This window comes from Aptenodytes forsteri, unplaced genomic scaffold (genome assembly GCF_000699145.1).
Source record: "Aptenodytes forsteri isolate BGI_AS27 unplaced genomic scaffold, ASM69914v1 Scaffold61, whole genome shotgun sequence".
NCBI lineage: Eukaryota > Metazoa > Chordata > Aves > Sphenisciformes > Spheniscidae > Aptenodytes > Aptenodytes forsteri.
Window position 1 is genome coordinate 4,198,281 of NW_008794443.1, and position 19,228 is coordinate 4,217,508.

Sequence of the window (19,228 nt, forward strand, 5' to 3'; positions counted from 1 at the left end):
AGGAGTTAAAAGCATAGAAAGGTGGTGTATGCCATGGCTTCAAATCTATGCTTATACACACCATTTGGATTGATTGTCTATTTTTTTTATTATCTGTTTTGGTTCTAATTCTACCGTCATCTCTTTTCTCTGTAGTTTTTAAAGATACGTTATTTTTGTTTCTGAAGTATAATGACAGAAAAGCCACTTTTCTGTGTTACAAAAAAACCTGTAATTTCTTTTTCTTTGAAATCTTCCCCTCTGACAATGCCTCACAACTACATGATCAACCTGAAGAAGTCAATACCATTCCTGTTGGCAGGTTGCAGTGTAGGGCAATTCATCATTTCCCTGAAAACTTCCTAAATTCAGCCAGCCTCCTGAAATTCAATCTCATTCCGCGTGTTCTTCCTGATTATGAATCTGATTTCAGGGGAGGAATTGTTGTTGTTCTCTTTCACTGTGCAGAGGAACTGCTAACCTCTGGAATAAAACACAGTGGAGGCAACAACTAAGGCATTCTGCGAGTCTGAGAACAAAGTTTCAAAATGGGACGTGAGTACCTTCCCATCAAATTAAAATGCTTGAACTAGCCAAAAGCTCCGGACTGTAGGTAGATTTTATGCTTTCCTGAAGTATGGGATTCTGGAGTGATGAGGTGATAAAAATACTGCAAAACATAGTAAATACTTTGCCTGCCTTCATTGTGTGTTAATGTGTGAATATTCCTAATAAGCTCTTGTGTAATCCCCTGCTATTCCATTTTTTTTAACGCATATTGGGGATCTTGAGCATTTGCAGTGAAGCTTACAGGAGACGTAGCAATAAGCAAAACCTTCCCTTTGCATTGACAGAATGACAAATTGGGAGGGCATTTTGGGAGGAGGGGAGAGAATGAGGTGGTCCCTTACGGCAGCGAGTGGAAAAACCTCACTTCCAACCACTAATTTCTTCTATCCAAGTGTATCAAAAGGCTTTCTAAGTGTTGACCTTAGCCCTTGCTGCTAAAAAGCCTTGTGCTATTCTATGATATAATAAGAAACTGAGACAGGGAAATCAAGTGATTGCATCACCATCTCCTTTACAGTCTTGGCCTAATTCAAAACAAAGCTGAGACCTTCCAACTCACAGCTCTGTGTGATGCCAAGGCAACAAAAACATTTGACAGCTTTGATCCCTCCCTTTTTGTTGTAATATAATCTCAATATATGCCTATGCAAAGGATATACCTTCACACAAAACTGTTACGCTTCCACAGTTCTTTCTGCAGAACTGCCCCCTCCTTGCAGAGTTGCTGTAGGGTTACGTATGAGGTTGTATCTGTTCACTCATCGCTTGCTACCTTTGTCCTCTCCATGAGTAGCTCTTCTTTTTACCAAGATAGAGTAACTCGTTGCCTCTTCTCAGATCTCTCCATTGGCTGCTGGTTGTTGTTCAGACTTTTGATGGTTTGGTTTGCAGATAAGCATTTGTAAGCACCATCCCTGCCTGACCACAGTGTAGATTTCTAGTCCTTCTCCTCCTGCCCCAATGTAATTTGCTACTCAAAAAACACCGCGCCCAACAAAATTCAGTACTGTATTTTGTAGTCCTTCATGGTTGCATACACATGTGTACTTACATACTTACTTTACAGTGCTCCTTGGAGTGTTGTACTATTTGAAAGACACCCGACTTTAGTGGAACAAACCAAGAAAATTGAAGCATTAGCTTTTGATGCTTGTTGTAAACTGTCCATGTGTATAAGTGAGTAGTTTTAGTGCCATAAGGTGATGCTTTCTGAGTGTGCTCAGGCTTTGTGTAACACAAGAGGGGTGCTTATTCCTCTCAACTAAGAAACGCAAAGAGAATTTGCAGAGAAATGCTGGGTTAATGTTTCCCATCATTGTTGCATGCAGTTCTTGTTAGCACTAATAGAATTTATGAACTCTTAGCAAGAGGGTAACAGAACACTTAAGTGCATTTTTTTGTCTTCGGAATTCAGAGAAACTATTCATAAAGACTGTGATGCGTAGAACTTTATTTCAGGAGAACAGAAAAGTCTGCAACCACCTTTTTTGAACAGCAGGCAGCAGAAATCAGCGTTGGCTCTCAGACTTTGTCCTTTTGATTTTTTTCATGCATTAGATAAGCTTGTTGTCTTTGACTGCAAATGTGTTTGGTTTTTTTTTTAATAAAAAAAAGTAGGTTCAGGTTTCTCGTGTACGACACAAGTATGCTTAGTATGTTCTTGAATGTTTTTTGAGGCATTCAGTACATAGAGCACATGTGGTAGTGGTGGATTAGTTAAGCTTTTCTCTGGCACAATGCTGCCACTAGCAGTTTTTTTGTGGTATTACATGTGTTTTTAGTCAAAGGCTTCAAGAAGTGCATTTAATGGAAAGATTTTGATGTTGTTTATTAAGCAGAAAGGGTGGAAACTGCTGTAACAACTAGGCTGATGTGAACAGGAGAGATAAGAACTTTCTGGTCCAGTAACCTGTGATTTAATTTTTAAATGTAAATGTTTTAAGAGCAGTCTTAGAAGGGTCTAGAGAACTGTAGTCCAGAAAAAACAAACGGTGCTTGCAGTTGCCTTTTACGAGCAGTCTTAGGGTCTAGAGAACTGTAGTCGAGAAAAAACAAACGGTGCTTGCAGTTGCCTCATTCCAAAAGAATGTTAATTTCCCCTAGGCCTTCCTCTGTTTCTTCAAGTGTTTTGGAGTAGTAGAAAGAATTGACTACCAAGGGTTTCAGAGATAAACCGAAGCAGAGAGTCTGTAATAACTTGATCTAAAAATTCTTTTTAAGTGGTGTTTATGCTTCAGTTTCCTTCTAAGAAGGAACAAACTGGTAGCTGGATTCTCAAATGAAAAAGGAGCGCTTGAGGAAGATGGTTTTGTCTAAGTTTTGCTGTTGGTTTTGTGAGGTACGTGAGCCTATAATTGTTGGGATTGAAGTGCAGCATCCTATTCCTTTGTGTGAAGGAGTGTAATAACTTCTACGATTACGTCTGAATCCATCTGTCCTTGGGGGAAAAAAAATCTGGTATCTCTTGGTTACAACGGTTAAGAATGGTTGCATTGAATTATGTTGCTATTGGTATTCTTTTTTCCGTGTTTGGCCGCAAATACTTTTTGTTTGTAGGAATTAGCAGACTAAGATCATGCTGCATGAGGCCTAAAATTCCAGTCCTTTTCTGATCCCTGCCTCTTCTTTTCTTGGGTTAGTTTTTTGTAAGTGAATAGATTAGTATTTGCCGGTCAGATATATAGAGAAACAACTGCATGATGATGCAGTAGGTTCTTGTTGCCTTTGCCTAGTTTGAAAGTCAATCGTTGCCCTTGTTTCATTGTCATAGAAATATGTTTTCCTCCCTTTTAGGTCTTACCTCAGGTTTTCTTCAGTGTGAAAACAAATTTTATACTTTAGAAGATTGTGTCAGATGTGGTCTGATTTCCTTTTTAGTAATGCCTTTAGACCTTCTTTTTCAGAGTAAACGGGACCACCTCCTTATGAATGTCAAATGGTACTATCGCCAGTCTGAAGTCCCAGATTCAGTCTATCAGCATTTGGTTCAGGACAGACACAATGAGAATGGTAAGTTAGGCTCTGTAGAGTAAGGCCTTCTTTACTTGTACTCTGAATTTTAAGTTTTAACAGTCCAGAAAGCAAGAACGCTTTTGCATAGGGATATGACGCAAGGACTGTTGATGAAAACAATATATTAGAAGATGGATGATAGTGTTTCTTACATGCCTTGTTTGTTCTAACTAGTGTATGTCCTGTAACCATAGCTATAATCAGATGCATTTCAGGTATGGTTTAAATACTGTGCTGTATTATACTAATGCCTTAAGAGAGAGTAGAAAAGAAAAATAACATTGGATCCTTTGTAGGCCTTCTGGACAGCGTACTAATACCTAACTGGCTGAAGACCAAGTTGTCTGAAGAAATTGTGAATCTCTTCTATTTTTTGTGATTCTGCCATAGTGTCATGAGAACTACGTTTTTGCATTCACACTACCTTGCACGTATGAATACTCACTGTGATTAATATTGCAGTAAGTGATGTAACTGAAGCACTTGTAGCTGAGTTCCCCCTTTTCTCTTTGCAAAAACAAGTGTGATCTTGGGTTTAATAGAAGCAGAAGAAACTTTAGTACATATTCCAGTGTCATTTATCTCTTGCCTCTAGGGGAGGCATAACATTTGCTTCTATTCTTACCAGGAAATTTCCTTGAGGGAACTGTTAAAATTCTGAAGATACTCCAAGGTGAATTGTGATGATAAAAGTTCATGTTTGAAATATGGAACACAGCAACTTTTTGGTGCATGACAGTACAAAGTTGCGCATACATTCTCCTTTTTGCAGGCATTAAGGACGCTTTCCATGTGCTTTTAGCAAAAGCTGCACAAGTCTAACATTTCTCTTACTAATTTATTTGAAACTTCTAACAATGGGATTATAGGCACAGTGTCAAAAAGTGAGCATTTTTGATAACATGGCTGCTTTTTTGTGTCACACTTCTGGATGTGGAGAAGTATTTTTGTCTGTTCTTCAAAGGTATTATAAAGAAGTCATGGAAAAAGTTGTCTTCCAGTTTTTTGTTAATACTGAGAATTTTCTGTATTTGAACATGAGTATCAATATTTATCTCAAAGCCAGAGCACTAAGCAGTTAGTACTGTCAAGATTTTGTTGAAGAATATGCAAACAACCAAAACCTTAACCCAGAAACCAAAAGTCAGTGATCAATTAATTTGCCTAGTTCCTTTCACCTAGGAGTGACCACTTCTAGTGGTCAGTGGGTAAGATGTGTCATCCAGTACCCCTAAAATCTGTTTCCGTTCAGCAGTTCTTTAGGTATGGCAAGGGAGAATTCACGTGTAAAAATGGGTATCATGTTATTTCCATACCTTACAGGCCATGTAAACAATCTGAATGTTTGTCACCTTAACACTGAGGAGTGTGTATCTAAGAAACATCCTCAAACTTTGACCTGTAAAAAAAAAAAAACACCTGCAAAATGGCAATGGTAGATGCTTTCAGACTGCAGCTAATGTGTTGGTGGTTTTTTTGTTTGTGTTTTTGCTTTCTGGCAGACTCTGGACGAGAGCTTGTTATTACAGACCCAGTTATCAAGAATCGAGAGCTCTTCATTTCAGATTATGTTGACACTTACCACGCTGCTGCCCTCAGGTAAGTTACAGAGGATGTGGTGCTGTGTCTCAGAGGTGGATGAGAAAAACCTTATTGAGAAAGGTGCTTTTTCTGGTTTTGCGGGGGGGGATCATTAGCATACTGCTAATCATAGCTCATAGCGCATATAGCTCATATGCTCATAGCATACTGTTCAGCTTTCTCCTCATCTCCTACAGTAATTAACTTGTGTTATCTGTTCTCATTCAAAAAGAAGCTGTAATTCTACAATCTCGTTTTAATCTCAGTTAATCAATGTTGCTCAGAAGACATTGTTTCCCATCATTGCCAGTTTAGGTTACTGCTAGTTCCCGAAGAAATACTACCCTTCCCTCCTCTGTGTTTGATTTCACTATTAACAATAGCGTCTCCTAGTAAAGTGACTGTTAGTATGTTGCCCTGATTAAATTGCATTAAAGGCTTTTGCTCTGGGCACTTGTCATTGTTGCAGCTCAGCTAAGAGCTCCATTAAAAACTGGCTGTACAGACAGGAGGTAATGGACCCCTGTATTGTTTTCTGTACTATCTGCCCTTCCCTGGAGGTTGCTGCTCTCTTTACCCACTAAGTTTTTTAACTTAAGTGGCCAACCTTTGACTAGGCTGAGGGGATACACCGTTACTTAAAAATGTTTTCAAATAGAAATAGCAAGGCATTATTTTTCAGCCAATTTTCAACATGCCAAACATGCATGGATATTGTCAAAATGCAAATTGAATAATCTCCCTGATAATAATGCTCAGATGGTGTTTCACTAGAACCATCTGGAGACATTTTTTGTTCAGAGTCACTTTGCTGAAGCCACTTACTTCAAGACAAACTAGCTGCAACTTCTGTTATAAGGGTGGGAAGAAGTCTTTGATTTACATTAGACTTTTTTATAAACTCTGAAAATTCCAGTGGTGTACTATAATCTCATGAAATTCCACAATGCCTTTTCTGAGTTGCAGAAGGTCGTCTTCCAATTTTAAATCCGCATGCTTAGAAACAAGCTAGCGGGAGGTTGGTTGTCTTGATGGAACCAATCTTGGAAATCTGTCTGCTTAAACAGAGGGAAACTGAACTATGTTTATGGAGTTTTCCCTGGGAGTATTTTAACTTCTCTTCTACATCCTTTCTGTTTTTTTCTTTAAAGAAAAGATAAAAATGGAATATATATGTATACCAAGCAAACTTGAAAAATAACTTTCTATTCTCCCCTTCCAAAAAGAGTGGAGGCTGCTTGAAAGACCAAACTGATCGCTTTCTCAACCTGTCTTGTGTTTCATCTGCCTTCTTTTTGTTTGGAAGTGCATACCATGGGCACCTTTTGGATTACTCTCTTGTTTCTCTTTGTTGGCATATGGTTTTGCTGTTGTTTTGTTGTGTTCTGGACTGTTTGTACTTTAGATACCATCTACAAGCCTGTAAGAATTATCAAAAGATGCTGATAATTGAGATAATATACTTTTGCAGGATAAAGATATTTTTTCTGATTCTTTTCTAGCAAATTGTGATTAATACACATCAGTAACTTTCAGTGTACAAGACAAACATAAGGGTAATTGCACATGGTGTTCTTACAGTTTGAGAACATAGAGTAGGCAGAATGTGTTGTGATGCATGAAGGGAGGGTTAACATGAAATTCTAATTTATTATAATATGAGATTACTTCTCTGCCCTCTGCAGGCAAATAGCTCTGGTCACACAATGAGTTGATGACAAACTGGGAAATAAAACCAGTGATTGTAACTACCAATCTTCTGCTCTAACCAGTGGAAAAATTTAACTAGAGGATACTTGTAGATCCCTGTGGAAGTGTGTAATAAAAGTTAGTCCTTTTTACCTATATGGTAAATCTTTGTGGGTAATACATAGTACTACTTGTCTGAAATGCTATGAACAAGATGTACTGCTTTCATGAATATAGATAATACAAGCTTATCTGGAAAATGCCTATTAACTGTCAGATGAATTATTGAAAGGAAACTAAATATTTTCCCCAAAATACTTCTGAATTGTGAATTTAATGTGAAATATCAAAACAAATACCCCTTCTCGTTTTCTTTCTTTCTAAGTGACTAAACTAGGAAACTATCTTCAGCCACCAGGGATAAAATAAGTATCAGTGAACAAGTTTGTCTTTCAGTATTTCTGTGTGATGTCTCAATTACGGACCTTGTTAATGTTCCATTACAACCTGGCATGACCTGTGCAAAATCCAGTGTTGCTTTGTCCTTTGCCAGAAGGGCAATTGACTGAGAATTAGGCAATCATAGGGACAATTATGCAGCCTCAGCTCACAGGATAGCTGTATTGATTTTGTCTTAGAACAGTCGGCAACTTTATTCATCCTTCATCCTTCTGGTGTGTTTTTTCCTCACCTGTAGTAGTTGATGTTGTGTATCGGAGAGCTCATGTTAGAAGGCATCGTTCTTAGTGGCTGTTGATTGGCAAGCTTTTTTGAAGTGCTTTACCATGAAAAGATTAGGAAGGGAAGCAAGCTTAGCATTTCAACTTTCTAGTGCGGTTGTTTCAAGTAGGCAGTGCTTTTAAGCTCTGCTGAGAAGACTAGGCAAACAGATCCAGTGTTATTACGGGCAAAATAATTATTCATCTTGGTGTACTGGTGGCAATAGCACTTGTCATTCAATTTTAACCAAGACGGGCAAACCTTTTTACAATGTTAAATAAGCCCCATAGCAGCTTATTTATAATAGCAAATACTATTCAGTAAATACCAGTGAAAAGAGATGCTATCTGTATTAGTACTAGAAAGCTTGACATACTGAAAAAGAGCAAAATCTTGTGCTTTGCTTATTGCATTGAATCAGGTTTAGATAAAAAGCACTAACTCTTCGGCTGTCTGGCCCACTTGTCTCTGCCCGCTTCTGATCCGATTTACTTGGTGGCAGTAAACTGCAATGCATTGAATGACAAAACATGAGCAGCTGTGGAACATTAACAGTCCAACAAACCCTTGTGGAAATGAGATGCAACTTCTTACAGCGAGTCTTTATGCTCATCCTTAAGGATAATGACTTTATCACCAAACTATATTAAAAAAAATTATTAACAATCTGTTGTAGAACAAGCTAATAAATCCTCTTCTCTTTTTTTTTTTTTTAAATGTCTGAGTTTTACTCTTTTATGTATGAAAGTAGAAGGAAGAAACTTTTGTGTGTTTGGAATTTGCATTGTTAGGATTGCAGTCTTGCTAAAAACAGCGTAGATTTGCTTTTTATTTGGAAGTGTTATTAAACTGAAGTTTTATTTAGCTTTCTAAATAAAAAGCTGACTTCTCAAATAATATGAATAGTAGAATTTTTGAAGCTTCCTTAAAGATGTAAGTGCAATAGGACTTCAAAAACTTTGAAAAGAAGACATTTTCAGGATTGTATTTCTAGGGTAGATACTGTTCATTAGTCTGATTAAATTTGGGCTCTCGGGACTGTGTGCTGGCTGAATGAGAATTAATGAATGTTTGTAGAACACCATCTGAGACATTGTAACTGAATTTTCTTCCCTTTCCACCATGGGAAGAATCTGCATGGTTATTTGTTTCAACAGGCTTATATTGATGAAGTTTTAGATATTTATGAGAACACAAGGATTTCTGTGGCTTATACACAGATTGCAGTGGCACTTAATTAAAATAGCTGTTATTCAAGGTAGAATTCTAATACCATTTTCCCTCTTTCTTTCAGAGGGAAGTGTAATATCTCCCATTTCTCTGACATATTTGCTGCTAGAGAGTTTAAAGCCCGAGTGGATTCATTTTTCTACATACTGGGCTATAATCCAGAGACAAGGTAAGTGAAGTGACTTTTAAAGGCAAGCTTTACCACTGATCTGAGCCTGTAGCAACAGGAAAACTACTCAAGGGAAGAAAAGTTAAAATCAAGTATGATGCTGATAGGAAGGTGGAGTGGAAGAAAATGCGAGGGAGAAGCTACCTCTTCCTGCTGAGTGTATGTATAGGAGGAAAATTAACAGCAGATAACAAAATTGTGCAGTGAGTCACGATAGCCGGTCGCATCTCTGGGTAAATAACATACTGCTTCAAAACAGGTTTTTAGAACTGTGAAATTTTTTTTAAAGGTTGCAAACATTAGCAGGAATTCTTAGCTGTCTCATTGGCTAATTGCACACCCCTGAAAATACTTTAAAAAAATACATTCACATCTTCTAGTAAGGAACATTGAAATTCATACACTTTTAAGAAATCAAATAGAAAGTTTTTAAGTGTGGGAATTCATGCTTTCATGTGTAAACACTCATATAGGGTCCCATATCAACAATTCCTAGTTTAGGCTTCACTGGCCTGGAGCAAATTAGAGTTACAGAAAGAACTTTTTTTGGGAATTAATACGTATTTGAAGAAGGCATGTTCAGCATGGTCTTTCATTTCACAGTTCTTTCAATCTGCCTGGGAGTTGTCCAACCCATCTTTGTCAGCTGTGTTTGGAAAGCATAGCTGGTACTGGGCTGTACCTTCGTTATTTTTCAGGTCCAATCCCTAACTCTTATTTTTTCATTTATGTAGTTTTGTAAACACAGAGAATGCCTTACAAATACCAGCCTTAAAGAGTTTGTTGTCTAGGGGCGTATTTCTTTGAGCACTTGAGTAAAAGAATAATGCGTGACAGGGCTCAGCAAGGTCTCTGCTGACTGAAAGTTATTGTTTCTTTCAATGCAGAAAACATAATTAGCTTGTGGACCTTGATTTCTAGATATTGTTGAGAAAAGTATTATTTTAAGTGGGGATTAGATAGGCATATAAATAATTAAATATTTGAATTGTTACATTGTAGATTTACTGTTTTTAATGCAGATACGAATCTTTGTGCTTCAGGGCGTAGCCAACCACTAACTGCTTGCAGTTAGGAAGAAACTCCCTGTGTGGGCCTATTACTATGTAATTGCCCATTTATGAGGCTTCCTGTACCTTACCCTGAAGTGTCTCCAACTGTCCGTATGTCTGGGACAGGGTACTGGACTAGGTAAACTCCCTTAATCGATTCAGTTTACATTCATACCTGGTGTTGTCAGTGTAAGTCCCTAGGAGGCAATCTTGCTAGTGTATGGTGCTGAGCTCTGGGAAAAGGGCATTAAATCCTATAATATTTTAAAATACAGTATGTTAAAATGTTTTTGTAACATCATTTGTGTATTTTTTTGGAGCAGTCTGACAAGGCGAGGCATTTATGAAGTTTGTCATGATACACCTCTCCGATATTCAGCATCATGCTTGACCCCGATATTTAACTTTGTCACTTTTCTTCAATGCAGTTTTGAGGTTGTGAATGCTAAATGAACTATTTGTATCAGTGTTCAAGTTCTGTGTTTAATGGATTATTTCTCTTATGAAATGCCATTTATGTGAGTTGTCGGTGTAGTTTTAAACCCACTTTCTGTGTAGAAGTAGCTGTTAATTCTTCCAGCTATTAGAAAATGACTGAGCCTGAAAAGATCAATGAAATGACAAAGCATAGCACTTAGTGATCAGCTAATTACTCAGACTAACCAGCTCTCAAAATGTAGGTTTTTCTTCATTTGGTTGCAGCCAGGGTTTTTTTTAATTCTAGCTCTTCAAGTCTGTGTTTTGTCTTGGAATGGGGGGAGGTTTAGAAAAAGGAGCTGAGTCTAGGTTGCTTGATTATTTTTGACCTGTGCATTTGCTACTGCTTTGCAATGCATGCTTCTTTGAATACCTAATTCTAGATTCATTTTGCTTTTGGAAGTAAAATAATTGTAACATTCCAGGATGACCTGTTGGTGGTCTGTCTATAAAAACAAAACTTTGTCTTGAACTTGACGTCCTTTTCTAGTGTAGTGTTTTGTTTCACGTTGAAAGGGTGGCATATGTTCATGGTAGCTTGAAGTAATAGTATGTTCAAGATAAGGTTCTGAAATCTGCAATGTGACCCCCTCGATTGACTTGTGGAACTGTGTGACAGGATACATTCTTAGACCAAACATGCTTGAGCTGTGGATTGCATCTACAAAGATACATTTCTGTTTGAGTGATTCTGTGTTCAGCATAAGATGTTCATATAGTTTTCCAGGACTCTGAAATGCAGCTCAGTGTGTTGGGAATCTGACTATTTTCTACAGTTTCATGTGTTCTATTTGCAAAACAACCTGCAAAAATCCCAGACCCCCAAAAACATCCAAAACACTGGTGTGGTGGATGTGTAATAAGAGGCCCTTTTGTTCTTGGAGCACACAGTGCTAAAGGAAAGTATGCTTTGTCCTTTCTTTTCTATTTGAAAGCTTGCTGACTATAGGTCTAGCTTGGGAAATACCAACCGTGATCCTGTTGTCGATCATTCTGTGGTCTGGAAGTGGTAAACCTGTGCGTTTTGGGATAACTTTTTTCTTTACAGTATATATCAAGCTGTTGGTTGTTTTTTTTTCTACAGAGTTTGGTAAAAGATCACACGCTATGTTTCAGTAATTTTCACATCAGTGAGAAAAATCTGATTGTGGAATAAAAACCGAAACTAATATTAAAGCTAGAGGCTGGGTGTTACCACCTTGAATAGAGTGTTAATCAAGCTAGTAAGTAGACCTGAAATATGTTCCTGGCTCTCAAGTGTGTGGAATACATCCACTAAGCTTGTATAGCCAGCTGAGAAAGAAAATTCACTTTATGCTAAGTACTTTAAAATAATTAATTTCATGTCTTTTCAGAGAAGGGACTGCCCTGACACTGACTAATTCCACTATCATGGAATCCCACTCAAACTTTTGGGCTCCCCAAATGGCCAGATGAGACCAATGCTTTATCAAAGAAGAAATGTTAGGTGCATTGTGTATGCCCTGAAATTGGTTTAGAAGCATTTCAAAGTGTATAGAGTAGCAGTCAAGAAGCATTAATGGACAAACAGACCTGGTGTACCACTTCAGAAAATCAGTAACTGCACCAGCTTGAGTTAAGCTGTTGATTTTGGTATTTGAGTCAGAAATCAGCTCTGCCTGTTAAAAAGAAATCTGCAGCAAGGCTTGGGAATGCTGTTGAACATGCCGCTTGACCTCAGACAGCTGTTTTTCACCAGCTCACATCTTACCACTTGTTTCCTGCAACTCTAGTTCTTACCCTATCTGTAGTATAGTGCCAGATGTAGCTGATTCTGGCAAGAACTTCTTCCAGTCCTTCCTTTTGTACTCTGACATCCTGTATGGACTTATAGAAACAACACTGAACTATCTTACTCGAGGCTGCAGGCATGCCAAATGCCAGTATTGTTACTGGCCTGTTTTTGTAGTGTACTGGCATGTACTAGGCAATCAGTTCTTTGATCTCAGGAGTAAATAAATACATTATGAAGTGTTGTCTGACACGGACATCTGTAAATATACATAGATTTAAATGTTACTGAATTTTTACTTGGAACTATGAGTAATCGGATATTATTCTACAAACAGTTTTCATGACCGTGAATCAAAATTACTCTTCAACAACACTGTTTTGCATTGTAGAACAAAATAACTCCAAACAGTCAAGGCACAGGTGAATTTTCTGAATAGATGTTTTGGGAAGACCAGGATCTTCTCTGTGTTTTTATTCCACAACATTTGCTTTTTCTTCATTTTTAATCTTTTTCTTCTGAAGTGCTCTTGTTTGGTAATACCGTGAGCTAAATGAGTATTGGTGTGTCTCTGAGAGAAGCGTTCCCAAGAGTGAAATTGAAGGTGACTTGCTAGTTCTTTTTCTTGTCCTTCATGGCTTCCTATTTTGTGTTGTCTAGAAGGGGATTTCTGTTGAAAGTCTGAATCATGAGCCTGTTCCCCCCCCCTGCCCCTGCAGTGGAAAGCATAGTGGGTGGAATACAAGTTTCAGGTCTAGAAACAGATAAGGGGTAGTATAAAGATATATTCTTAAGAAGTCAAGAAGCCAGTGTGGAGTTGTGTATAAGTAGGATTTTCAAAGCTTCCTCTTAATGTTGCCCCTCTTTAGAAAAAATTGTAGTTGAATGATAGATTAACATCTACAGCCAAAATGCAAACAGAGGCTGAAGAGGACTGCAGAGCTCTGTTTTGCTATTTTGATCCTTTTGCCTGGTTAATTTTTAGCAGTCAGAATATTTTGATTCTATGCATGTAATAGTGCCTAGGGCAGTGATAGAGGGTGAAACGATCATAAAGGTTTTTAAATGTATCCATCCTTATGTCTCAAACCAGAGCCTTAAAATGAGTTACTGTGCTTACACTTAGTAGACCACTATGACACTTTGTGGTGTACTTTGTTTAAATCAGACAATTCCTACACAGTGTTGCAAGTCCAATTTTTTTTTTAAATAGGTTTAGCAATTTTAAATACAACCAGGAATCCTCCTGATCAGGGAAATTGGGGACTGTTTGTATGACATGCCCATGTGATGTGAAACAGATGGCTTCTGTATGTCTTACTAAATTACAGCGAAGTTGTTTTGTCTCACTCTTGTCTAATATTCCTGGGAAGGAATTATGGAAGATGCTGAGCACCCTCACTTCATGTCACTAGGTATTGTCATGCATTGAAGTGCCTCGCGGTTGATTCCTTTTAAACAAGCAGACCAAAAAAACCCTCTCAAAAACTGTATTTAGACAAGTGGATGTATAACTTCCTTGGGTTGTTCTTTCTAGCTGATATCACACTTATTAATATAATTTGGACTACATTATTTCTATGTGCCCATATCTCAATTTATCTCTGAACTGGAGGGTAGCATAAAAGCTGAGAACTTTTTCTCAAGTTCATGTTGTGAACTTGAGGGGAAAAAACCCAATCCAGAACAACAGCAACAAAAAATCCGGAAATGCATTTCAGCTGTAGTTGAAATGAAGACTGGATACATTTGGCCTTGTAAGTGTTCTTATTTAAATTGGTCAGCTGGTAAAGACTGTGCAAAATATCTGGAGTAGTTATCTTTTTCTAGTCTGTAGTCTGGGAAAAAAAGACAGTCTTGTTCTGCATGTGTTGCCTCCTGTAATATTTTTATAACAGAAGTGAGCTGATAGAATGTTATGGTGGGTTGGTCTTTTTTTTTTTTTTTTTAAAGCAGTTTAGCAACTGGGAATAAGGTGAGCCAGAGCAATGTGACTAACGAGTTTTCTGCAGGCCATCAGCAAGAGCCTCACCAGTGGTACGTGGACCGTCGTGCTGGTTTAAGAGAAATGGTGGTAGTGCATGACTCCTCAGAAGTCCTACAAATAAACACTGGCATGGAATGTTTCATCAGCATTTTAAAAACAACAAGGGAATGCAGATTTAATAGGCTAATATGTTTAAGTGGCCTTGGTACCATCTTACTTAACACAGTGGGATTTTCTGCAGCCTGCAGAGGTAGGAAATAGTTCTGTACACATTTACTGTGTAGGACTTCCTTCTTTTGGACTTAATGTGGCTTAGAACAAAGAAAAAACAATTTTCCTCTTGTAATTCACCGGGGAAGAAGCATTTTTAAATACATTAGAGAGATCTTTAGTTGCCTCTCTGAACATCAGGGCCCTGATGTACTGGTTATTTTTTATTAATGCAGGCTTCCAGTCAATGAGGACAGAAAGGAGATCGCTGACTGCGTAAAATTCTGGGCTGGTTTGAGTTATAGCTCAGGAGACGGAAAGATCCTCTTTTGCCCAAATACGAGGTTCAGTCACAGTTAGGAAATATAAAGGCATTAATGTCGTAGGGCGTTGTTAAAGAATAAAAACTTAAGCTGAAAGAGAGAAATGCATGAGGGAGAGTCTTGCGTCAGATGGTTACAGCAGAGGATCTGGCTGCTGGACTTCTGAGTTCTGCTCCAGCATCTCTAGATCTGCTGGGGGAATAATGTAGCTGTTGTTGGCATCACTGTATCTCTTCATGGAAGAGAAAGCGTGTTTCTAAATAATTTTGAGATTCGAGGAGGAAAGGCTGAACATGTTTGGGAATTTCTGCCCAGTTACTGTACCAACTGATTACAGGGACAGTTGACTACATGTAATTGAAAGCAAACCTCCATTTAAATGATGTTAAATAATACAGTATTTTATTTAATAGTCTCTATTAGTACACACAGATGCATAATGAGAATTTCCAGGTGTGTATGACTCCTAGAATCTTGTACTTTTTCTTGTAAACTGTTGTCCTAAAGTTTGAATTCTTACCATATTTCTTTTTTTCTGCTCGCACACATTAGAGTAAATGGGCAACAATCTTGAAAAAGGTAGTCACAGAGTGGAATAGCAGTTGGTGTTTTGTTTCCTGGCAGGCTTAATGTATTTTGCAAGTAGCTTTACTGTGGAAGATGCAGTTTCAAATTTTGTTCCTTACTCATTGCTTAGTATTGGTGTGGGGGGAAGAGTGAGATGGTGCTGGCCTGCATTATTTCAAAAAGAGTTCCTCAGCATATGAACAGAAACTAAGTAGCTCCTCCACAGTAGACCCACTTCCTTTGTATAGTATTTGTAGAGAACATACTTCAAGAGTGCTGAGCTCTTTCTGGGGGAGGTGCAGAGGAGAGAAGAAGGAGGGGTTTGGATCATCCACGCAAATTACAGGCAGGCTCATCTTTGGTAAATGTAGACGCATCTCAGTTATGATGACAAACAGTCTTGAAGGATTTCTGCTTTTAATTCCATCAAGGTATATTGAAAAAACAAATAGTGTAGTTATATAATATGTAAATGATCCTTTTTTTATTTGTGAATATTATTTTCACTGTCTTAGCAATTGGGCCTGAAGTATTTTTCTGGGCTTAGTGGCAACACAAAGGCATTAGATCAAGAACGTTCCAAGATTCAGATTGGCTGGTATTTGCTTATATCACCATGACTGAATGTTACCAGTTTTAAAATGCTTTTTTGTTGTTCAGGAAATTTTAAACCAGCTTTGATTTCAAACATGAAACTTGGCAAGTGCCTTGTCCATAATGTGTTCTAATCACTGCTGGTATTTTGGAAAAGACTTGAAAAAGATTGATGTTGTTATTTTATTAGAAATCTGGTTACCAATTGCATATCTGAACTTCTTTTCTTCTTTACCTGAAACATAATTAGCATATGGTCTTGTAGTCCTTTCCCCGGTATTAGTGTTAACATGATGGAATTTAATTTTGTATTTTGCTATATGCAGGTTTTTGTTAGAATTTTTTTACTGTTAAAAAATTACCTACCAGTTTCAATTCTGTAGTTTGGTTGACCACCAGGGGGGTGCATTTGATCTCATCTGTTTTATTTAAACATATATTATGGAACAGGTTGAATACCCAACCTTACTTTTCTAATAATAATATTTTATTACCTATTTAGGGGTGTGTTTTTTTTTTGTAGTGCAAATGGAGCCAGAGTGAATTTTAGTCTTGGCACTTTGAATAATTGAATAATTGCAGAAGCCCTACTAGCCTGAGCTCATACCTAGCGTGTATCTTCATCTTACATATTTGAAGCGGAGATAAATATTGCAGAGATTTAAGTGTGTACACACTATAGCTCAAGGTCCCTGGGATAACTACAAACATAATTTGTATTGGACCAGGCCGGCAGGATGCTGAGGTCTCTGAATCCAGTCCTGCAACATATTTAGATATACTTTGCCTCCAGCAAAAGTAGCCATTCTTTTTAAAAATCCATTTTAAACTTATCTAGTAATTATGCTGTTGCTTTATTAGCTAGATTTTGCAGGATGTGGCTGGTAGTATAAAAACCTTTTTGGTTTTTTTACTACTATTGAAAGTAAATGGAAGATTTTTTCCTCCTTTTTTTTCCAAATACTATTTCCTGTTCTGACACAGTGATCAGTTTGAGTCATTGCTGATGTATTCTCTTTTTCTGTATTGTTTCCAGGGAAAAAGAAAAATATATAATAGAGGTTTGCCAGATCATAATGCAGGAACTGAACTTCCCTGAACTTTTGTTTAAACATATTATGGAACAGGTTGAATACCCAACCTTACTTTTCTAATAATAATATTTTATTACCTATTTAGGGGTGGTTTTTTTTTTTGTAGTGCAAATGGAGCCAGAGTGAATTTTAGTCTTGGCACTTTGAATAATTGAATAATTGCAGAAGCCCTACTAGCCTGAGCTCATACCTAGCGTGTATCTTCATCTTACATATTTGAAGCGGAGATAAATATTGCAGAGATTTAAGTGTGTACACACTATAGCTCAAGGTCCCTGGGATAACTACAAACATAATTTGTATTGGACCAGGCCGGCAGGATGCTGAGGTCTCTGAATCCAGTCCTGCAACATATTTAGATATACTTTGCCTCCAGCAAAAGTAGCCATTCTTTTTAAAAATCCATTTTAAACTTATCTAGTAATTATGCTGTTGCTTTATTAGCTAGATTTTGCAGGATGTGGCTGGTAGTATAAAAACCTTTTTGGTTTTTTTACTACTATTGAAAGTAAATGGAAGATTTTTTCCTCCTTTTTTTTCCAAATACTATTTCCTGTTCTGACACAGTGATCAGTTTGAGTCATTGCTGATGTATTCTCTTTTTCTGTATTGTTTCCAGGGAAAAAGAAAAATATATAATAGAGGTTTGCCAGATCATAATGCAGGAACTGAACTTCCCTGAACTTTTGTGTAGTTGCAGCTTGGTCTGAATTTCACTTCTTGTAGGACGATGTCTAATTAAACAAGAATTATATATATGGACTTTACTGGGAAGTATTTGAGAGCTCACATTGGTGTTACATTAAAAGTTTAAGCAGCAGATTTACGATACAGTCCAAAGGTCTCAAAGTCCTCTGGTGTTAAATTTCCAGAGATTTCTGAGATGAATGAAATTGTGGGGGTTTGGTAGCATTGTCCCTGTAATATTGAATCTCAATAGCCTGTACAATAAGATATTGTTCAGTATGCTCCTTGAGCTTAATATGGCAGTTACATAAACTGAAATAATGCGGAACTTCTGGGCATGGTTTGTGCATAACATTGTGCAAGATGAAGCTGGTTTTGGACTTCAGGTTAATGGCCTCCTGGCAAAAGAATAAATAATGTGCCTAAGTAAAAGTGTGCAGTGATTTGTGCTTCTGCATGCGGTGGGATAAACTCAGTCCATGCATAGTCTGGAAGAGTCCTGATACCACTTGAGGTGCACCTGCTTATATGAAGTCCAAACTTTAGCCTATAGTCCTAACTTCGCTTTCTATTATCTATACTTTCTATTAAAAGGTAGCATGTCCCTTCTTAACACATCAAAATCCCAAGTTCCTCCCAAGGTCCTTGGTAGGCCAGTAGAGGTAAGTTCCAAAGCAAGTGGGCAGAAGGCCCTTTTAAAAACTGCTTTACGTGGACAAAGTAGGCAGCTGTTTAGGGTAGCAAAACAGTGATGGACCTCCTGTTCTCCTAATGTGTTCCAGGGCCCCAGAAACCACACTTGCCATTGCTGCTCTGGAGAGCTGCAGGGGGTATTGCCACCCCTGGTTCTTCCACTCCTCTGGCATCAACTAGAACTACAAATTCATGCCTCTGTGCTGATGCCACTTCCCTCCTTGTCTTTTTCTCCTGTGAGAGGAGTGTCACGTCTTCATCCTAATACCTTCTCCAGCAAAGGAGGGGGAATGGAAGCTCTGCGTGTGAAGAAGGGAAGGCAGATTCTCACAGTGGAGGCAGAGGGAAGGAGGTGCTTGTCAGGGAGATGGGGTTAGGCTGCTGCGTGAGGGTAGAAGTGTTGTACATCCTGGGAGAAGATCAAAAGTCCCAAAAACATAGACAATGGATCTCAAAAAGGTCACTAGGTGCAGCCTCCTGATGTCAGATTGCAAGGCGATGGACCGTTAACGATGTCAGGAGTAAGAGTTGTGACAACTTTCCAAAGTTTCTTACAGTTGAAAACCTGCAGCCTTTACTCACTTATTCGGCTTGCTTTTGCTGTCTCAAGAAAGAGGACAATAAAAGTTATTTTGTCCTTATTCTTGGAGCAGCACGAGTAAGCTCAGATATGGTGCTGGGGGTGTGTTCTCCGTACAAGGAAAGGGAAACTTCCAGCATTAGTAAGAGAGAAAGAGGCAGGATATAGTGAACTTCAGGTCTTGCTGATATTGCTGAGTTTATCCTGGAAATATTCAACTGCCATGTTTAATTGCTCAACACTTAGGGATATTTAGAATTC

The 19,228-nt window shown here is 38.0% G+C and overlaps 1 protein-coding gene across 1 annotated transcript in view; it reads left to right on the plus strand.

Annotated features, from left to right (window-relative positions):
• RERE (arginine-glutamic acid dipeptide repeats) overlaps window positions 1–10,455 on the plus strand; it is a 60,767-nt gene extending 50,312 nt beyond the window's left edge. Inside the window, exons 3-6 of the mRNA XM_009289787.1 lie at window positions 3,453–3,558; window positions 5,064–5,160; window positions 8,846–8,950; window positions 10,431–10,455. Of these exons, the coding sequence (XP_009288062.1) occupies window positions 3,453–3,558; window positions 5,064–5,160; window positions 8,846–8,950; window positions 10,431–10,455 (333 nt within the window). The remainder of the gene's footprint in view (window positions 1–3,452; window positions 3,559–5,063; window positions 5,161–8,845; window positions 8,951–10,430) is intronic.
• The last annotated feature ends 8,773 nt before the right edge of the window (window positions 10,456–19,228 follow it).